General features: G+C 37.2%; 1 protein-coding gene across 11 annotated transcripts in view; it reads left to right on the top strand.

Annotated features, from left to right (window-relative positions):
- CCDC150 (coiled-coil domain containing 150) overlaps window positions 1-23,243 on the top strand; it is a 104,404-nt gene that overhangs the window by 45,618 nt on the left and 35,543 nt on the right. For all 11 annotated transcript variants that reach the window (XM_029934181.1, XM_029934180.1, XM_029934177.1 and 8 more), the window contains 5 exons: window positions 1,198-1,322; window positions 1,567-1,744; window positions 2,298-2,366; window positions 14,333-14,446; window positions 20,851-20,934. In XM_029934181.1, coding sequence (XP_029790041.1) covers window positions 1,198-1,322; window positions 1,567-1,744; window positions 2,298-2,366; window positions 14,333-14,446; window positions 20,851-20,934 — 570 coding nt within the window. The remainder of the gene's footprint in view (window positions 1-1,197; window positions 1,323-1,566; window positions 1,745-2,297; window positions 2,367-14,332; window positions 14,447-20,850; window positions 20,935-23,243) is intronic.

Raw genomic sequence — 23,243 nt, 5'->3', positions numbered from 1 at the left:
AATGAACTGAGGGTTGAAGGGGAAGGGGGAGGGGGGAAAAGAGGTGATGGTGATGGTGGAGGGCACTTAAGGGGAAGAGCACTGGGTGTTATATGGAAAACAATTTGACAATAAAATATTATGGAAAAAAAAAAAAAAGCTGCACAGCTACCCTAACTTTGAACAGCCACCAGCCTGATCAGCAGCCATCGACATCAAGGCAGGACCCTCCACTAGCAGAAAGATGATGACACTGAGAGCTCAGATGAGGGTTAACATTTTTTAGCAATAGGTATTTTTAAATTATGTACATTATTTTTTAAGACATAATGCTACTGTATACTTAATAAACTACAGTATGGTGTAAACATAACACGTATATGCAATGGGAAACAAACAGATCATTTGACCAACTTTACTGTGAAATTTGCTTTATTGTGGTGATCTGGAACTGAATCCATAATATCGCCTAGGTATTCCTATATAGTACTTTAGCTGTCACAGTATTTGGGTGCATTTTAAAATATTTTCCAAAGAATTCACACCATATTACTAACCTGATTGTCCCTGGGCAGTGGGATTATTTGATTGGGGGGAGGGGGAGGAGATACAGGTAAAGAGATCTTTTCACTTTATATGCTTTGGTATTGTTTTACTTTTCAAAATGAAGCATATGTCCTACTGAAATTTTAAAGTACCAAAAATATTTTTTTTTAAATTTTTAATGTTTTTTATTTTTATTTTTGAGAGACAGGGAGAGACAGTGCAAACAGGGGAGGGTCAGAGAGAGAAGGAGACACCGAATCTGAAGCAGGCTCTAGGCTCTGAGCTAGCTGTCAGCACAGAGCCCGACACAGGGCTTGAACCCATGAACTGTGAGATCATGACCTGAGCCGAAGCTAGACGCTTAACCAACTGAGCCTCTCAGGCACCCCATTAATATAATTTTTAATCTAAAACTATGTTCATATTGAGTTTTATAAATTTTGCAGCAGGCTGGGTAGATAATGCATCTTCATTATTGGCTGGTAGAGCTATGTAATGATAGACCTATGGTCAGGTCAGAGTGGGGACAGAGAGCTGAGCGTTAAATTCTTTTAAAAAGAAAGGTTTTATTTATATAAAAATCTATCTTTCAGAAGTTAATTCAGTATCATTGAATGATACCCCATCAAATGACTTTGTGACATCTCAGCTTTTAATACTTTTAAAATTCAGGTAGAGCAGAAAATGATGACACAGACATTTCAAGAACAAAACTTCTTGCTGGATGCAGCCCATGCCAGCATCGCTACTGAGTTACAGAGTGTTCAGAATCAGAAAGCCCAACTCCAGGCACATCTGTAAGTAAATTAGAGGCAACTTCTTCTGTACCTTTTATTCTTGCCTGTGTATTTCTTGTGCTTTAGTCAGAACGCTTAATGCTGTATTTCTTGGGCCAGATACAAAGATAAAGACTTTGCCCTCAAGGAAGTAGTTTTGGTAGGACATTGTGGTAACTGCTCTCAGGCAGTATGCTCTCTGAGAACAGGAATCTGTTAAAGAACTCTCATTTAGTGCTCACGTCTCCTTATTCTCTTCCTACAGGGACCATTTAATCCTTGAGCATAATCAGTGTGTCCAGAAAGCACAGGATGCTGAGAAGAGGGCAGCCTTGCAGAAAGAGCTGCTGGAATCAACTATTGGAAGATTGCGAGGTGAACTGGAAGCATCAGTGCAAGAGAAGAAGTCTCTGCTAGAGGAGAAGGAAAGACTTCAGGAAGAGGTAGGTAGAAGCAGATTTATATTACCTCCTGGTTGGGGTGGTGATCTTGTTTTTAAACTATTTTGAGTGCAAGTCAAGAAAAGAAATACAGCCCACCCAGATGCAGTTTGTCTGAGTTGCTCATTAAAGAAATCTTTAGGTAGCTGATCTGTGTTTTTTAGCATGTGGAGTAGTCTGTGCCAAATAGCATGCCCTTATACAGCATTAGTGAATGTCAGCTCGTAGGTCACACATCCTCATGTTAGTGAAGGGGTCAGATTTAAAAACTGATTTCCCCTGAAGGAGTGGGACAATGGAGGTTAAGGGGGAACAGCCCTGTCTTCCTATTAAGGAAGGAACCAGCATAGTCTGACATGCAGACGTGTCTTTCTAATTTCAGGGCTATTTGTGAAGTCTGCTCTGCCTCAGAGAGTCCCTGAGTGGCCCCTTCTCTGAGAGGATGTGCTATCTCTGCAGTGTAGGTATTAATTAACATGCAGGGTGTGGCTGCTGTAGTAGAGCCTGTCAGCTGCTTTAAAATTGACCCATTTCTTTTTTTCCCCTCCTTGGGCAGGTTAATAAAACAGAGAAAGAAATAGCTCAAGAAAAATGCAGTCTGGAAAAAGAATTAGCTAAAAACAAGGTACTCCACATTTTATTTGTTGATATTTCACTGTATTTTATTTCCTTCTGTATCTCTGCCTCCTGTATCGGCTTGTCTTACTGACGAGATGGGTTATTTTGTTGAATAGCCAGATGTGGAAGGACAAAGAAGCCACTGGGTGGATGTCACTCAGGGCGCTCCAGTCACTGTGGCACAAGGCTGCTTCTGAGGAGCGCTCACTTGTTGAGCATCTGGTGTTTGCCAGTGAGTCGTGACCACCTCTGACCCTAGTGTTATGAGGATTTTAGCCAGGAAGTCCCTTGAGAGTAAGCTAATGGTCCGGTGGGAGGCAGAGATCATTGCTGACAGTGCTGGGTTTTTGTGTTTTGTAAAGTCAATTGGGCGTCCTAAGTACCTATTGGCACCTTTCACTTCATCTGTGAGATACTCTTTTCTGGGTTCTAAAAAGATAGAATCGCCAGAAACACAATATAGTTCTTATTAAATAAAACAAAAACCAATCTTTAAAACATTGCTGTTTGTGTTTCAAAATTGGAGAGCAAAAAGAATGAGTCACCGTCATCTGGAATTAGCTGGAATGTCAAGAATTCGCCTACCCCAGACAGTAAATTCTGCCACACCTGTCAGTATAACCATCAATCCTTGATTACTTTTTGGCACTGGCCCAATGAAATAACATTCATATTACTATTAGAATATGTGTGTAAACGTACAATTTGAGAATTGGGAAGAAAAGAAAAAGAAACTCTGAGCCCAGGCTCCAATACGGTCACGACGCTGGCAGGTAGTCGGGAGGTTTAGCCACACATCTCCAGGGATTTGAAAATAGTCCAACCTAAAAATATTTATATTCTTTATTATTTACTTAAGGTTTTATTTGAATCCAAGCTGGTTAACATACAGTGTGATATTGGCTTCAGGAGTAGGACTTATATGACACCCAGTTCAGCCCAGCCACTGCCCTCCGTCATGCCCCTCACCCATTAGCCCCATCCCTCCACCCAGCACCCCTCCAGCCACCCTCAGTTTGTTCTCTGTATTCAAGAGTCTCTTATGGTTTGTTTCCCTCTCTGTTTTTATCTTATTTTTGCTTCCCTTCAAACGCTCTCTTCCCATGATAAGGACTTTGCTGGTGTCAATTTGGCTTCAGATATGCTTTTTAATTTTTGGAAAATCAGTGGATACTATTAAATTCATGAATGCTTTTTGCTTAAAATGTTAGGAAATGTTACATGGCTAAGGCAAATACTGTATGTCTGTGATTAAAACAGCATCATTTTGCTTGTCTGATTTAATTTGTCTGAACGTAGGCTAAGTGTAAGTTCATGGGGCTAAAAGATATTTGCTCATTAGAGAAGTTCTATTTGGCCAAGTGATCATGCTTATCTAGGGTCCTTTTTTTTTTCTTTGTTTGCCTAATTTTATATTTTTCAAATGTGTGTTCATTGTAAAGCTATATTTTTCTACAAACTTATTAAGTTATAATATGCATAGTGAAATTCACTTTTTTTTAGTGTACAGTTCTGTGAGTTTTGACAAACACAATCATACAATCACCATCACAGTGTAAATATAGAACACTTCTATCACGCAGGGAGGTCCCTCGTGCCTCTCTGTGCTCAACCTCTTCTTCCACATCCATCCCTTGACAACCATGGATCTACTTTTTTGTTCCTGTGGTTATGACTCTCCCAGAATATCATCGATGGAATCATACAACATGCAGCATTTTAAGTCTGGCTTCTTTAATTTAGCATAAGGTATTTGCAGTTCATGCTGTTGTATTTATCAGTTGTTTGTGTTCCATTATACGGATATACCATAATTTATTATTTTTTTAATGTTTTAATGTTTATTTAGTTTTTGAGAGAGAAAGACTGGTCATGAGCAGGGGAGGGGCAGAGAGAAAGGGAGACACAGAATCCAAAGACAGGCTCCAGGCTCTGAGCTAGTGTCAGCACAGAGCCCGACGCAGGGCTCAAATGCACGAACCGTGAGATCATGACCTGAGCTGATGTCGGACACTCAACTGACTGAGCCACCCAGGCGCCCCAGCTGTTTGTTTTCTTATTGTTGATTTTTCTAGAGATTTTAAAATGGCCTTATACTGATTCTTATGTAAAAAATTCTTACTCTTTGTATATGTATAAATCTTACATGTGCTTTACATAGTTTTCTTCCACTTTATGCCTTGTTTTTTCATGCTTTTTCAAAGAACAGAAGTTTGAAATTTTGATGAAATCCAACTTACAAATTTAAAAATTTTTAGATCATATTTTTGTATCATACTTTTAATTTTGTATCATATATAAGAAATTTTTGCCTAACCTAAAATCACAAATATTTTCTTTTTTGCTTTCTAGATGTCTATAATTTTAGGCTTTATATCAGGTCCCATGATCCATTTCTAGTTAATTTTTGGATTTCATACAAGGTAACGTTCAAGGTTCATTTTATTTTCAGATGGATGGTCTGATCTAGTACTTTTTATTATTGAGATAATTAGTATACAATAAATTTACCTTCTTAAAACATACAACTCAGTGGTTTCAGATGGCAAACATATCACTATCTAATTCTAGAACCTTTTTATCACCAAAACAAAACCTGGTGCCCATTAGCATTCACTCCCCATTCTTCTCTGCCCCCGGCCCCTGGCAGCCACTATTCTACTTTCTGTCTCTATGAATGTGTCTGTTCTCACATTTCATATAAATAGAATAAAACAGTAGGTGGCCTTTTGGGTCTGGCCTCTTTACTACGTGTAATGTTTTCAAGGTTTACCCATACTGTTCCTTTTAATGGCAGAATAATATTATATTGTGTGACTCCACCACACTTGACTTAGCCATTGTCAGTTGATAAGATATTTGATTGTTCCCACTTTTTGGCTGTGAAGAATAATGGGATAAACATTTGCATACAATTTCTGTGTGTAAGCATATGTTTTCAGTTCTCTAGGAGTAAAACTGGGTCATATGATAACTATCATTCTGAGAAACTACCAAAGTGTTTTACAAAGTGACTGAAGCATTTTACAGTCCCGCCAACAGTGTATCAGATTGAAGTATCTCCACATTTTCACCTACATGTGTTATTGTCTGCTTTTTAAAAAATTAATATACCCATCCAGTGAGTCTGAAGTATTGCATGGTGTTTTTTCAATTGAGATGAAATTCACATAATAAAAATCAAACATTTTAAAGGGAACAATTTAGTTCATCTTTTGATAGACATTTGCATTGTATGCACCTTTGAGCTGTTGTGATTAGTGCTGCTATAAACATACATATGTTGTACATGTATTTGTTTGGGATACATACCAAGGAATGGAATTGTTGGGCCATATGGTAATTTTAAGTTTCTAAGGGACCACTGGACTGTTGTCACAGTGCCAAACTATTTTATATCCCCACCAGCAGTGTACAAAGGTTCCAGTTTCTCCACATCCTTACCAACACTGTTATTTTTTTGTTTTTTAATAATAGCCATTCTAGTAATTGCAAAAGTGGTACCTTGTTTTGGTTTTGATTTGTATTTCAATAATGACTAATAACTAAAGATGTTGAGCATCTTTTTATGTGCTTATTGGTCATTTGTATATCTTCCTTGGAGAAATGTCTTTTCAGATCAGTTGCCCATTATAAACTGGGTTGTCTTTTAATTGTTGAGTTGTAAGAGTTCTTTATACATTCTGGATGGTAGATCCTTATTAGATATGTATGTGATTTGCAGGTACTTTTCTCCCATTCTATGGGTTCTGTTTTTTATTTTTACTTTTTTTTTTTTTAAGAAAGAGCACAAGCAGGGGAGAGGGACAGAGAGAGAGAGAGAGAGCGCACACAAAAGGGAGGGAGGGAGGGAGGGAGAAAGAGAGAATCTTAAGCAGGCTCCACACTCAGCGTGGAGACTGATGTGGGGCCCAGTCCCATGACCCTGGAATCATGACCTGAGCCAGAATCAAGTGTTGGATGTTAAACCAGCTGAGTCACTCAGGCACCCACTATGGGTTTTTTAAAAATTTTTAGATTTTTTGACATTTCAGTTCACTTATTTCTTTGGTCGTCTGTGCTTTGATGTTACATCTTAGAAATTATTGCTTAATCCAAGGTCACAAAGATAAACATTTTTTTGCTCTTAAGAATTTTATAATTTTCCGTATTACATTTAGGTCTTTGACGCATTTTGAGTTAATTTTATCTCTGGGTTGAGGTAGAGGTTCAACTTCATTATTTTATATGTGGATATCCAGTTGTCCCAGCACCATTTGTTGAAAGGCTCTTCTTTGTACTGAATAGTGGTAGCTCCCTTGTCAAAACTCAGTTAACCATGGGTGTATGGATATATTTCTGGACTTTCAATTCTATTCCACTGGTTTCTATGTCTTTCCTTATGCCAGTACCATATAGTCTTGATCACTGTAGCTTTGTAATAAGTTTTGAAATCAGGATGCAAGAGTCTTCCATTTTTTGGTCAAGATTGTTGTGACAATTCTGAATACTTATATTTCTATATAAATTTTAGGATGAACTATTAATTTTTGAAATTTTGATAGAGTTTTCATGGAATCTGTAGCTCAACTAGGGGAATATTGCAATGAACATAGTATGTTTTTTCTGTATAAGAATGTGTCATCTTCAAATAGAGATAGTTTCATTTCTCCCTTTCACGATTGCTGCCCTTTCCTTCCGTCCTGCCTCCCTCCCTTCCTTCCTTGTGTAATTGCCTTGGATTGAATCTCCAGTACAGCGCTGAATAGAAATGGTGAGAGCAGACAAACATCCTTATCTTGTTCCTCATTTTAGGGGGAAAGCTTTCAGTCTGTCACCATTAAGTATGATGTTAGCTGTGGTCTTTTTCTAAAGGCCCTTTATCAGGATGAGGAAATTTCCTTCTTTTCCTAGTTTGGAGAGTTTTTATCATGAAAGTATGTTGAATTTTGTCAATTGCATATTCTATGTCTATTTAGATAATCTTGTAGATTTCGTCCTTTATTACTAAAGTATAGTACATTGGTTGATTTCAAATGGTGAACCAAACTTTCATTTTGGGGATAAATTTTACTTGCTCATGATGTGTAGTCCTTTTATATGTTGTTTCATCTGGCTTGCTTGTTGAGGATTTTTGAATTGTTATAAATAAGGGATGTTGTTCTATAGTTTTCTTGTGATAGTTTGGTTTTAGTATCCAGGTGATACTGATCTCTTAAAATGATTTGGTAAGTGTTCTTTCCCCTTTTATTTTTGGGAAGAGTTTTTGAGGCGTTGGTGCTAACTTAATCTTTAAGTGTTTTATAGAATTCACTAGAAGCCATCTGGTTCTAGGTTTTCTTTGTGGGAAATTTTTACTTGTTTTTAATTATTATTGTTGTTATAGATTCAATCCCTTCTTAGAGATATACTCACATTTTTCACTTACTTTTTTAGTTAGTTTCAGTAGTAGTTCTTTAAAGAACTTTTCCATTTCACCTAAGTTGTGTAATTTATTGGTATACAATTGTTCATAGTAGCTCGTTTGCTTCATTTCTTTAAGTTCAGTATAATATTCCCTCTTCCATTCCTAATTTTAGTAATTTGTGTCTTTCTTTTTATCTTCTTTTCCCTTTCTTCCTTTTTTTTTTTATTACTACAGCTTAATTATTGTCAGTTGTCAACAGCATTAAGTGTTGTCAATTTTGTTCATCTTTTCAAAGATCCAACTTTTGGCTTTACTGATTGTCTCTATTATTTTTTTTATTCTCTCTTTTGTTTCTGCTTTAATCTTCATTATTTTCTTCCTTCTGCTTGCTTGGGTTTAATTGGCTCTTTCTAGTTTTTTAAGATAGCAGCTTAGGTTGTCAGTTTATTTTTTCTTTTTTAACATAGTTGTCTACAACTATAAATTTCCCTTTAAGCACTCCTTTATCTGCATTCTATATATTTTGTCATGTTTTCATTTTCGTTCATCCCAAAGTATTAACTTCCCTTGTGATTTTCTTTTTGGCTAATTGGGTTATTTAGAAGATTGTTTATTTTTCCCATATGTGTGACTTTCTCAAATTTTCTTCTTTTATTAATTTCTAATTTTATTTCATTATGGTTGGAGAACATATTTTGTATAATTCCAGTCCTTTCAAATTTATTGAGAGTTGCTTTGTGTCCTAACATGGCACATCTGGAGAATGCTGTATATGCACTTGAGAAAAATGGTATTCTGCTACCGTTGGGAATAGGGTTCTATAGCTGTCCAGTTGCTTTATAGTGTTGTTAAAGTCACCTGTCTTCTCTGTGATCTTCTTATTCTATTCAAGTGAGATATTAAAGTCTCCAACTATGTTGAATCATTCATTTCTCCCTCCAGTTCTGTTAGTTTTTGCCTCATTTATATTAGGACTTTATATATTCTTGATGGATTGACCCTTTTTTCAATATATAATATCTCTATTAGACTCCTAGACCCAATTCTAACATACCAGGGGTTCCCCACTCACAGCACTGAGCAGTTTTTGGATACCAGCAGGGCGTCTGAGAATTCAACTCAGTTCTTACACTGTCTACCCAGAGATAGCATTAGATTCCACAGGTTAAGGGTTCAGCTCTATAAGACTTCTCTCAGCCGTGACCTCCCACTACAGATGCCAGTCTCAAGCTCCAGGCTGTTATACCAGGCTGTTGTACTTCTGACCTATTGACTATAGATTGGAGTTCCAACAACCTCATCCTTAGAATCTTTTAATTTCGTAGAGTGGCTCACAGTACTCAGGTAAACACGTTTACCAGTCTATTAAAGGATATGATAAATGATACAAATCAACAGCCAGATGAAGAGATACATAGGGTGAGGTATGGGGAAAGGGCAGTGAGTTTCCATGCCCTCACCAGGCACACCACTCTCTCCAATTTCCATGTGTTCACCAACTTAGGAGCTCTCGGAACCCAGTCCTTTGGGGGTTTTATAGAGGCTTTATTGCATGGTTATGATTGACTTAGTCATTGGCCATTGGCTGATTCAGTCTTCAGCCCCTCTTACCTCCCTGGAGGTTAGGGGCTAGGACTGAAAGTTCCAACCCTCTAATTGTTTGGTTGGTCCTCCTGACAATCAGTCCCTACACTTGGGTGGGGTTCAGAATTTACCTTTATTATTAATAGGACACCCATTTCACCTTTATGGCTCTGAAATGTTTTCAAGAACTGGGGATGAAGACCACATATATCTGAAAATGTATTTTGGTCACCCGAATGACCAAATGTATTTCTTACAAGCCATTATATTATAATGGTCTTCTTTATCTCACACATTTTTGTCTTAATGTCTATTTTGTCTAATGTTAGTATAGCTACTTCAGCTTTTTTCAAGGTTACCGTTTACATGGTTATATCTTTTTCCACTCTTTTACTTTCGACCTATTTGTGTCTTTGAATCTAAAGTGTATCTCTTATACAGTTGGATCATTTAAAAGATGCATTATGCCTATCTCTGCTTTTTTGGTGGAGTGTTTAATCCATTAGTATTTAACATAATTACTGCTAAGGTAGGATTTGCATCAGCCAGTTTACTCTTTTTTTTTTTACATCTTATATACTTTTTTCCTCTCTCTCTCCATTACTGCCTCCTTCTGTGTTAAGTAGATATTTCTAGTGCACTCTTTTAACTCCCTTATTCGTTCTTTAACTGTATATTTTTGCATTATGAATAACCAGGAAAGTTACAAACAAAAAATACGTATATAGACACCTTTTGGGGTGCCTGGTGGCTCACTTGGTTAAGCGTCTGACTCTTGATTTCAGCTTAGGTCATGATGTCACAGTTTGTGAGATCAAGCCCTGTGTCGGGATCTGCACTAACATTGTGGAACCTGCCTGGGATTCTCTCTCTCCGTCTCTCTCTCAAAATAAACATTTTAAAACTAAAACAAGAAATCACTTTTTATATGCCTATATTGCTACCTTTACTGTAGCAGCTGTACTCTTTGTCTATGTGAATTCCAGTTATTATCTAATATTTTTAATTTCAGCTTGAAGAATTCTCTCTCGTATTTCTTCCAGGGCATTTTTTCTATCCCCATAGCCCCACCAGAGAGTGGACCCTGGTCTAGACCCACATAATTTTAATTGAGATTAAAGAGAATTGAGCAATCCCTATCAAAATAACACCAGCATTCTTCACAGAGCTAGAACAAACAGTCCTAAAATTTGTATGGAATCATAAAAAACCCCAAATAGCCAAAGCAATATTGAGAAAGAAAACCAAAGCAGGAGGCATCACAGTCCCAGACTTCAGTCTGTATTACAAAGCTGTAATCATCAAGACAGTATGATACTGGCAGAGAAACACACTCACATCAGTGCAACAGAACAGAGAACCCAGAAATGGACCCACAAACATATAGCCAACTAATCTTTGACAAAGCAGGAAAGACTATCCAATGGAATAAAGACAGTTTTTTCAGCAAATGGTGCTGTGAAAACTGGACAGCTACATGCAGAAAAATGAACATGGACCACTTTCCATGGATGAAGACATGGATGAAGACCTAAATATAAGAGAGGAAGCCATTAAAACCCTAGAGGAGAAAGCAGGCAAAAACCTCTTTGACCTTGGCTGCAGCAACTTCTTACTCAACACATCTCTGGAGCAAGGGAACCAAAAGCAAAAATGAACTATTGAGACCTCATCAAAATAAAAAGCTCTGCACAGTAAAGGAAACAGTCAGCAAAACTAAAAGGCAACTGGTGCAATGGGAAAAGGTATTTGCAAATGACATATCAGATAAAGGGTTGGTATCCAAAATCTATAGAGAACTTCTCAAACTCAACACCCAAAAAATAAATAATCCAGTGAAGAAATGGGCAAAAGACATGGATAGACACTTCTCCATATAAGACATCCAGATGGCCAACCGACATATGAAAAAATGCTCAACGTTACTCATCATCCAGGAAATACTCAAAACCACAATGAGATACCACTTCAAACCTATCAGAATGGCTAAAATTAACTCGGGCAACAACAGATGTTGATGAGGATGCAGAGAAAGAAAATCTCTTTTGCACTGAGGTGGGCATGCAATCTGGTGCAGCCACTCAGGAAAACAGTATGGAAGTTCCTCAAAACATTAGAAATAGAACTACTCTACAACCCAGCAATTGTACTACTATGTATTTATCCAAGAGATACAGGTGTGCACATGCAAAGGGGCACATGCACTCCAATGTATATAGCAGTGTGATTGACACCAGCCAATGTATGGAAAGAGCCCAAATGTCCATTGCTGGATAAATGGATAAAAAAGATGTGGTACATATCTATTATGGAGTATTACTTGGCAATCAAAAACAATGAAATCTTGCCATTTGCAACTAGGTGGATGGAACTAAAGGGTATTATGATAAACGAGATTAGAGAACGACAAACATCAGATGACTTCACTCATATGATGAATTCAAGATATAAAACAGATGAACATAGTGGTAGGGAAGCAAAAATAATATAAAAACAGGGATAAAACATAAGAGACTCTTAAATACAGAGAACAAACAGAAGGTTGCTTTAAGGGTTGTGGGAGCGGGGTTGGGCTAAATGGTTAAGGGGTATTAAGGAATCTACTCCTGAAATCATTGTTGCACTGTATGCTAACTTGGATGTAAATTAAAAAATAAATGAATTACCAAAAAAAAAAAAGAATTGACATTTTAGCAATATTGATTCTTATACATACATGAATATCACATATCTCCCCATTTTATGTGGGTTTTAAATCTCTCTTATCAGTATTTTTTAATTTTGAGCATATTGAATACTGGACATATCTTAGATTTATACCAAAGAATTTCATGGGTTTTGGTACTATTAAGAATGGTAAACTTTTAAGAAATAACAATTTCGAATTGTTTGTTGTTAGTATATAGAAATACAATAGAGTTGCATCCTTATGTCCTTAAACCTCACTAAAGTCACTTATTCTAGTATCTTTTTTGTAAATTTTTTAGGATTTCCTATGTAGATAATCATATCTGTTAAAAGTAGAGACACATATTTCTTGATTTTCATTCTCTACACCTTTTATACTTACCTTATTGCTTCAGGTATGGCCTCCTGTATGATGATAAATAGGAATGATGAGAATAGATATCCTTGCTTTTTTCCCAGTGTTGTGGAGAAATATTCGAGTCTTTCACTATTAAGATACTAGTTGTAGGTGCAATTACGTGGCTCAGTCAGTTGTGTATCTGCTTCAGCTCAGGTCATAATCTCACTGCTCCTCAGTTTGAGGCCAGTTTCCGGCTCTGCACTGATAGCTTGGAGCCTGGAACCTTTTTTGAGTTTATTTTTGTGTATGGTGTAAGAAAAGTGGTCTAGTTTGATTCTTCTATATGTTGCTGTCCAGCTCTCCCAGCACCACTTGCTAAAGAGGCAATCTTTTTTCCATTGGATACTCTTTCCTGCTTTGTCAAAAATTAATTGGCCATACATTTGTGGGCCCAGTTCTGGGTTCTCTATTCTATTCCATTGGTCCATGTGTCTGTTTTTGTGCCAATACCATACTGTCTTGATAAGGACAGCTTTGTAGTGGAGACTAAAGTGTGGGATTGTGATGCCTCCCGTTTTAGTTTTCTTCTTCAATATGACTTTGGCTATTCGGGGTTTTTTGTGGTTCCATACAAATTTTAGGATAGTTTGTTCTAGCTTTGAGAAGAATACTGGTGCAATTTTGATTGAGATTACATTGAATGTGTAAATTGCTTTGGGTAATAATGACATTTTCACAATGTTTACTCTTCCAGGAACACGGGATGTTTTTCCATTTCTTTGTGTCTTTTTTCTTCAATTTCTTTCATAAGCTTTCTATAGTTTTCAGCATACAGGTCTTTTACATCTTTGGTTAGTCTTATTCCTAGGTATTTTATGGTTTTCTGTGCAAGGAGCCTGGAACCTGCTTTGGATTCTGTGTCTCCCTGTCTTCTGCTCCTCCCCCGCTCACACTCTCTCTCTCTCCTTCAAAAATAAATAAACATTAAAAATATTTTAATACAATGGAGTAGTTCATGGCAATGAGGAAGAATGAAACATGGCAAAGTGGATGGACCTCGAGGGTGTCATGCTAAGCGAAATAAGTCAGGCGGAGGACAGATACCATATGTTTACACTCATAGGTCTAATAGGAGAAACCTCAAAGAGGACCATAGGGAGGGGAAGGGGGAAAGAGAGTTGGGGAGAGAGAGGGACGCAAATCATGAGAGACTACTGAATACTGAAAACGAACCAAGGGCTGAAGGGGGGAGGGGGAGGGGGGAAGAGGGTGATGGTCATGGAGGGGGACACTTGTGGGAAGAAGCACTGGGTGTTATATGGAAACCAATTTGACAATAAACTATTAAATAAATCAAAAAACCCTCAAACCTTTTTATTAGCTTCAAAAAAAATCTTAATAAAAAGTTACTAGTTGTAGGTTTTTAATAGAGAACACTTTATCAGGTAGAGATGGTTCTTTTTCATTTCCAGATTGCTGAGTTTTTATCATGAATGTTGAATTTAGTGAAATGCTTTTTTTGCATCTATAGAGATTGTAATTATAGTTTTTCTTCTGTATGCTACAGTCTACTACTAATTAATTTTGGGTGTTTAACAAGGTTTGTATTACTAGGATAAACTTAGTCCTGGTTTGTTATCCTTTTTATGTATTGCTGGATTCATTTTACTAGTATTTTGCGGAGGCCTTCATCTATATTCATAAGCTTAAATTAATATTAAGTAAATATCAAGTACCAGAAGGGCTTCTAGTAAATATGAACTATATAATTTGTCATAATCCTCCATCTGAAGACAACTAGAAAAGCTGAAAAAAACATAAAAGGAAAAAAAGTTTAAAAAATCATCAGAGCTATCAGACTACTTACTAATCCCTGCATTTAGAGACAGGATATTAAAATTACAAATGTAATTTTAAAAGTAAGATAATACCTCTGGATCTGGCATAAATAGATTTCTCCTTTTTTGTTTCAAAGGTAGACATAAATACATTAACCTACAACCTGCAGACTCTAGAGGAAAAGAATAAGAACCTGTCAGAACAAATGGCTTCCCTAGAACTTCAGCAAGTCACTTCTGATTACAATGAGGTGGGTATAAAAAGGTCAGTCTAAATTAAGAATTAATGACAAGCGTGATTTTAAAAAATCAGAAGTTAGGAGATGGGTTTCTTCATTTGTTAGTGTTTTAATAATTATCATTGAGTCCTGAGTAATGCAGGCTGAATATGGCAGAGACCCTTATACGTGCTCAAACAATAATAGAGTAAGAAAACAAGACTTTAAGGCAGCTATTAAACATCTGCCTCCACAGATGATCTTTAATACTGAAAAGGACAAATATTTCTAATGTTTTAAAATATTTCCTCATCCATAAATTATGAGGAAGAAATTTGTATTTTTCTTTTCCTTTTCTTATCATTCCATTAGGCAATCAGTAATAAGTACAATTTGTAAAAGCTGTTTGACAAGGTCATTGTAATACTTAAGAATGGTAGAGTTCTTAAAACATCTCTAAGTGGTGGGTATTTAAAGAGATGACCATTCTGTTAAGGAGCTAATAAGTTACCTGTTTGCTTTTGAGTACCTGAAAAAGAATTAGTTACTACTTCTATAAAATTCAGATCACCTTCGAAAATTGCACAGAAGGCCCTGATGTGAGTCTGTCTTGATCTGAGTTAAATTCTTTCAAACTCTGTCATGAGCTACTCATTACTTTAACTATGAAATCCTAGAAAATAATCTAAGTCCCTTATATTTTCATGGCCTTAGGGCCAGACTGCCTACATTTCTATTATGGCTGTGACCTTGAGTATGATCCTTAACCTCTTTGAGCCTCAGTTTCTTAATCTGTCAAAGTGGGGGAAATAATACCATTATTAGGAGGTTGTTGGAGGATTAAGTAAGTTAATACATGTAAAGCATGTAGCAGATAACTAATATTTATTGAATTTTTAGTATTTGAACTGTTCCAGAAAAAAAAGCCTTTAAGTTCCTATTATAGCAACACGGTGCATTCGCTCTAATTCCTGGTATTATATCCGACCAACCCTCCCTTCCCAAGATTAAAGATTTGTCCATGTCCTCTGTTCCTTGACCATCCATCAGCTAGGCTTATCAGCCCACTTGCTCCTGGCCTGCTCCACAGGCCTTCCACAGCTCAGAATCTGAGATATTCACTCATTTAAGTGCTCTCTAATTTCTGGTCTTCCACTGATTCTCTTAAATATAAGTGCTATTTAAATAATCTGGAAATAATAATTTAAATTACTGCCTTAATATCTGCTTTCTCAGCAACTGGAACAACTGGAATAATTTCTTTTTTGTTTGTTGTGAATTTAAAGACTACATCTCAGTCTCTCTGATTCTTTGAATGCCCCACTGCCAGTGAGTAGGCCTGTGGCCTTACCCTATTGGTGACTTTGACAGATCCTGCCAGTGATTTTGTCAGTGTTGATTCTTGCTTTCTTACCATACCACTTCAGTCCTCCCAGCTCCAGCTTGCAGTTGTTTCCACATTAAATTGTCTCTGACCAGGCCTGCTTGGAAGTCTTCCAGTTGGCTGTATGAGTCTTGAGAAATGACGCTGAGATGTCAGTATTTGTTTTTTAATCTCAGCAATATCATTAAACCTGTCGCCATTCACTGTTGGCAGTGTATTCTGTTCTTTGGGAATTAACACTTGAAATTCTCAATAAGAGCTACCTTCTAGTATAACCTGTTACTGGTTTTGGAGATATGCTTATGACATACACATATGTCAAACCACAGACTTGAGCCCAGACAGACCTGGTTTCAACCCCCAATGTTCCATTTACTGTGTGACCTGGACAGGGCTTAACCCTTTTGGCCTTTTAGACTAAGAAGATCTCCCCTAACCACAGCACACTGTGCTTGTGCATATCAAAATGGTAACTTAATCAGTTAGAGATTGACCTGTTGATGCATCTGCCTTCACTCTCCTCTAATGTAAGAACAGTAGTTATTCATCTTTATACTCCCTTGCATAGCATAATACCTAATACATAATAGATATTTTAGAAAGATTAAATAGAACACAAGGAGGGTCATGTCTGTCTTGCCAGTCTGTGAGGATTAAATATCATATTGTGTGTAACGGGCCCATCACAGTACCTGGCATACTTTATCCATGTATAAACTGTATTCTCTTTTTTCTTCTTCACACTAATTTTGGGTTTATTCTTATTAATTCAGCCTTTAATGATGATATAATTTAAGTCTAATACTACAGGCAGTCATTCGGGGAACCACAGTGAGAAATTATCCAAATGAATTTTTTTAAGCCGAGTCTGGAGCCCACCATGGGACTCAGTCCCACTAACCATGAGATCATGACCTGAGCTGAAAGCAAGAGTCTGACTGAGCCACCCAGGTGCCCCTTCTTTTGGATTTTAAACATACATTTTCAAATCATAGCACTGGACAGAAGTATAGTTCCTTATGCAAGTAGGACTTGAATGATTTGAAATTAAACGATGAATTAAATGTAGCATTTCTTACAACTAGGATGACATTCAGTCAGTGTACACTCATGTAAGTGTCAAAGCTGGCTCTGTTTGCTGTGGCCCATGCAAACTATTTGTTAAATATTTTGAATACAATCCCTGAATACGGGGGTACCTGGCTGTCTTAGTCAGTAGAGCATGCGACTCTCGATCTCAAGGTTGTGAATTTGAACCCTCACTTTGGGTGTAGAGATTACTTAAAAATAAAATCTTAAGAAGAATCCCTGCTTACACTCTGCATATAAAATAGCTTTATCAAGATGCTAGTATGTTTTGGTTTTATGTATTCTTCTAACAGCCTTCTGCTAACTTTCACAACTCACCTAAATTTTAAAAATGATTTTAGAAATCATTTTGTGGCTTGCAATTGGTCCTTGTCCACCTACCTTTCATACTTGAGGATAATTCTGTTTGCTTCCTGCTTTTCCAAGGAGTGATATCTTTGTATATCAATTAAAATGTATATTCTAACAATTAGCATTTTTCTTAGTATGCTAATTCTCAAGTGATTCTCCAGTTTCTCTTTTGCTTTGCATATTAATCATCTGTATAGTATATTGCCAGGTTTTGTGTGTGTGTGTGTGTGTGTGTGTGTGTGTGTGTGTGCAAAAGTTAATCTCTGTTTGGCCTTCCACAACTCAGAATCTGAGATATTCACTCATTTAAGTGCTCTCTAATTTCTTGTCTTTCATTGATTCTCTTAAATATAAGTCCTATTTAAATAATCTGGAAACAATAATTTAAATTACTGCCTTAATATATGCTTTCCCTTGGCAACTGGAACAACTGGAATAATTTCTTTTTTGTTTGTTGTGAGTTGAAATAAGTGACCTTGTGTCAGATATTTCACATTTTGATTTTGCTTACACAGTTACCATTATCACCATGTTAACATTCTCTTAGGTGACCAAAAAAGAAATTAAGCTTTTATTTTTTTAACATTTATTTATTATTGAGAGACAGAGAGAGACAGAGCATACGTGGGGAAGGGGCAGACAGAGGGGGAGACACAGAATCTGAAGCAGGCTCCAGGCTCTGAGCTGTCAGCACAGAGCCCGATGCCAGGCCAAACTCATAAACCATGAGATCATGACCTAAGCCGAAGTCGGACGCTCAACCAACTGAGCCACCCAGGCGTCCCGGGGAAATTATTTTTAAAGTATATTTAAAAGATTAATAGAATTTCTTTATGCGTTTGCCTAAAAGAAGGAACTTTATTGAGGTAAAAAGTGCCATTATTTAAAAAATACTTGGGCATCTTTTATAAGAGAGCCAGACTATTTAAGTTACTGTGAAAAAAAGACTTCATATTCCAAGAAGGCAAGCAAAGTTATCTTTGAGTGTTTATTATAGCTAGCATATTTTAGGTTTAAATCTAGCTCTCAGTATTTTATATTGCACTTTACAGCACACAGGGCACCTCAGTTTATAGCATGTAGAACTGAATTTTAAATAACTATGCTTTTGTGCTTATGATGTAGTTTTGTTTTTGTAACATCATTGGCCATCCTTGTTTTTGGCTGAAGACTTGATAAAAATATAATCCCAAATGTTGTGTTCATGGAATTTTTTTTACCTCATAGTTTCCAAAATAGGAAGTATTGTGGGAAAGGGGGACTATATGTCTTACACTGACAGAAAATTAACTGATGATTGAATTTATTATAGTATGTTCTAACTAACCTCCTGTTTATGGATAACAGTCTATATTCCCCCTAGGTTATTTTGTGTTTCTTTTTAAAATTTTTTAATGTTTATTTTCGAGGGGGGGGGGTGGGAGGGAGGGACAGCGGTGGGAGGGAACACAATTCAAAGCAGTCTCCAGGTTCCACCCTGTCAGCACAGAGCCTGATGTGTGGCTCAAGCCCCTGAACTGTTGAGATCATGACCTGAGCCAAAGTCAGACACTTAACTGACTGAGCCACCCAAGTGCCCCATCCTTAGGTTATTTTGAAACCAAAACGTTATTGGCCTGAATGCTTTTAAAAAATAATTTCCTTTGCCTTAATGGGAACTACATATAGTGATTAAAGTTGAAACTTTAGAAACAATGTATGAATGTGTATAATTATGTATGAAATAAATACTGGTCTGATAGGACAAATACTTAGATGGGTCATAATGGTTAACCCACAGATGCCCAGTATTGGATATACATTTTTATTTATATTGAATGTGCATAATTTGGGGGTGGGTTATAGAAGAACTAATGACTCTTTATGGCTTTTCCATAGGTTTTTATCAACCCTAGAACATCTAAAATGGCCTAATTCTTCTAGCCAAGGCAACTACCAAAGAGAAAAGAGAAAACAATGCTGCAGACTAGTGTGCCCTCTTGTAGAACATATGCTTTGTGAAAATATTTTGAACACAAGAAGAAATGAGTTACATGTTATTACATAGTAATCTACCTTGGAATGTGTTTTTGCTTTTATTTGGAAAATATTCATAACACTTGAAATGAAGTGCACCATCATGTGATACTGAGGAATAACTATAAATGATTTAGAGATAGTGAGAATCACCTCTTGTATAAATTAATATCCCTACATATGTGATTTAATCTTTATTAACTTGCCTAAAGTTGAACATAAAACAAGTCTAAATTCTTTGGATTTAAATGCCAAGAAGACCTCCTGGCCTATAGTAGGTATGTCAGTATAGGGTATTTACCAGCAGTAATAACACTTCCCACTCAAGATTTACTGCTAATGATCCATCGTGCAGCTCCTTGGCAATGTGATTAAGAACTTGTGTTCTCAGTTACATTTGCTTTTGTGTGTATTATTCCTACAGTTTATTTGTGAAGATAATTTTGACATAAGGCAGATATCAGTGTGTCCTGTTAAGATATAACATTAACATTGATCATGGAAGGTGAAAATTTCCAATTCAGTCACTAATATGCAATCCAAATTCATTCACTGGAGTACCAAAAGGCCCCAAATTTAATCAAAACAAAACTGTATTTTATACTTATTTTTTCTGAAGAAGTCTGAGGAAAAACACATAAAAAATAGAAAGCCATTCTTAAAGGCAGTAGTGTTTCTCAAGAATACTGTGTAGAATGCTTGATCAAACAATATTAGAATTTCTAAGAAATGTTTCTTTTGTTTGTACAGAGATTTTTTTTTTTATTGCCTCTTACATGGTAACTGAAGTATCTTCCACTGTCTATGTAGTTGTGGTCATTTGCAGCTCCTGTTTTTTTAAATAAATATATAATCTTTAAACTGCATCTTTATGGGGCGCCTGGGTGGCTCTGTCAGTTAAGCCTCCGACTTCAGCTCAGGTCAGATCTCATGTTCGTGGGTTTGAGCCCCCCGTCAGGCTCTGTGCTGACAGCTAGCTCAGAGCCTGGAGCCTGCTTCTGGTTCTGTGTCTCCTTCTCTCTCTGCCCCTCCCCCTCTCATGCTCTGTCTCTCTCTGTATCAAAAACAAATAAAACATTAAAAAAATAATAAAAAAAATAAACTGCATATCTGCACTTGCTGGTACAACCACCCCTATCTGGGTGGATTGCAACTACAAGGGCACCTGGGTGGCTCAGTCTGTTAAGCGTCCAACTCTTGGTTTTGGCTCACATCATGATCCTACAGTTCGTGGAACCAAGCACCACATCCATGCTTGGGATTCGCTCTCTACCTTTCTTTCTGCCCCTCCCCCCTCAGGCCTGCTAGTGTGCGCTCTCTCTTTCTCTCTCTCTTTCTCAAAATAAATAAACTTTAAAAAATCAGTAAGCAAAAAACAACAAGCTTTGGGCACTTAAGGCACTCATACTTTCACTGGCAGTCCTTTAATATTGTATTAGCACTACAATCAGCTATCTACAGAAAAACTAAGAGGTGACAGAGACAAATATGAATCCTGGTTTCATCACTGTAGAAATGATAAGAGCCTAAATGCTTGTTTAGAAAACGGTTGTTCCCTTCTGTGCTGAGGTACTGATACATGTGTTTCCTTTGTCAGCTTGCTCAGCAGCAGGTGGAAAAGGTCCTGGGAAGAATTACTGAGAGTAAAAATAAACTGGCCTATGAAAAGGGAAAACTCCAGGTATGAGATTATATTTTCTGATTAGTGTTGTCTAATTTTTTAATGCCAATTATCAAGCTAAGTATGCTGGATTTTGAGAGGATCTAGCCCCAATAATTCTGTTAGTAGACAGTCTTTGGACAAGGTCTTGAACCCTCCTAAGTTTGTTGCCTCATTAAATAAAAGCAGGTCATTTCTGTTCACATATCTGTAATATAACACTGAAACTAAAATTGTGAAATCAAAGCCCATTCTGTGGCTATTGGAAGTTTTATTATGATTGTTTTGTCATGGTCATTCACTAAGAATGTTAGAGGGCCCATGCTCTCTTTTGGGTGAATTTTTATAACATTCTTAAAAAGAAATAACCCTGGATATTGTGACTCAAAGGCAATAGACTTGAGTGATTGGGATGATACTATTCTTTTGCTTCCTGTGTTTTATCCCGATAGCACCTGCAGAGCAGGAAGCTTGCCACTGATACCCAACTCCCGTGGAAATGCTGAAGTCTAAGTCAGTGGTTCTCAGCCTCAACTACACATCACAATTTGAGGAATTTTTTAAAGACCTCATGCAGGGAGCTAGATCATATCTGCCATTTACTTTGAAATGAATCAAAAAGACAAAAAAACAGTGTAGTGTGATGGATAGATAGAGGAAATTGATAGATGGATGATATGATAAGTAAAAAAAAGTGGTGAAAATTGGATGGTAAGGGTATGCATATTCACTGTAAAATTCTTTGAATTTTCCTGCATATTTATGAAATGGAAAGGGAACATTCTCCATGCCAAGTCTTGCACCCCAGAACAATTAGATCAAATCTCAGGAAGTAGGTCCTAGGCTTCAATGCTTTTAAGCTCCCTCATGATTCTTATATGCAACCATACTTGAGGACCACTGGACTAAATGGTATGAAGTGAAGTTCAGTTAGGCTTGGCAACCAGAGAGGTGATTTAGTTACGTAATCTCACTAGAGACATATAAATCATGTCAGTGTTACTCTCATGTCATCTGCTCAAGGAACTTGTTACAGGGCTAGCAGATGGGTTTGATGGCAGGCTACAAGAAAGATGGTAGACCATGGTTGTGAAACCGTGTGTTGTCCACTAAAAAAATAAGACTATGTGGCCACTATTCGTTTGCTTTTAATTACTATTTTCTGAAGTCAATGATACATTTAAGTATAATCATTTATACTTGTGTAACCTTGGACAAGTCTTAGTTTCCTTGAGTTTCATCTTTTGTAAAAAAAAATTCAGTGACTTTATTTTTTTTTTATATATAATAGTATTGTCAAATTGGTTTCCATATAACAGCCAGTGCTTCTCCCCACAAGTGCCCTCCTCCATGACCATCACCCCTTTCCCCCTCTCCCTCCCCTTTCAGTCCTCAGTTCATTTTCAGAATTCAATAGTCTCTCATGGTTTGTGTCCCCCTCTCTCCTCAGCTTTCTTTCCCCCTTCCCCTCCCTATGGTCCTCTGTTAGGTTTGTCCTGTTAGACCTATGAGTGCAAACATATGCTATCTGTCCTTCTCCGCCTGACTTGTTTCACTCAGCATGACACCCTCGAGGTCCATCCACTTTGCTACAAATGGCCAGATTTCATTCTTTCTCATTGTCATGTAGTACTCCATTGTGAATATATACCACATCTTCTTGATCCACTCATCAGGTGGTGGACGTTTAGGCTGTTTCCATGATTTGGCTATTGGAGAAACTGCCGCTATGAACATTGGGGTACATGTGCTCCTTTGTATCCGTATTTCTGTATCCCTTGGGTAGGTCCCTAGCAGTGCCATTGCTGGGTCATATGGGAGTTCTATTGATAGTTTTTTGAGGAACCTCCATATTGTTTTCTATAGCAGCTGCACCAGTTTACATTCCCACCAACAGTGTAGGAGGGTGCCCGTTTCTACACATCCTCGCCAGCATCTATAGTCTCTTTTTGTTCATTTTAGCCACTCTGACCGGTGTGAGGTGGTATCTCAGTGTGGTTTTGATTTGTATTTCCCTTATGATGAGTGACACTGAGTATCGTTTCATGTGCCTGTTGGCTATCTGGATGTCCTCTTTGGAGAAGTGTCTGTTCAGATCTTCTGCCCATTTCTTCACTGGATTATTCTTTTTTCATGTATGAAGTTTGGTGAGATCCTTGTAGATTTTGGATAATAGCCCTTTATCTGATATACCATTTGCCACTATCTTTTCCCATTCTGTCGGTTGCCTATTAGTTTTTTTTATTGTTTCCTTTGCAGTGCAGAAGCTTTTTATCTTGATGAGGTCCCAAGAGTTCAGTTTTGCTTTCATTTCCCTTGCCTTTGGGGAT

This window comes from Suricata suricatta, chromosome 3 (assembly GCF_006229205.1).
Source record: "Suricata suricatta isolate VVHF042 chromosome 3, meerkat_22Aug2017_6uvM2_HiC, whole genome shotgun sequence".
Classification (NCBI taxonomy): Eukaryota; Metazoa; Chordata; class Mammalia; order Carnivora; family Herpestidae; genus Suricata; species Suricata suricatta.
The sequence above is the reverse complement of the archived record's forward strand: the minus strand, read 5'-3'. Positions and strand labels throughout refer to the sequence as shown.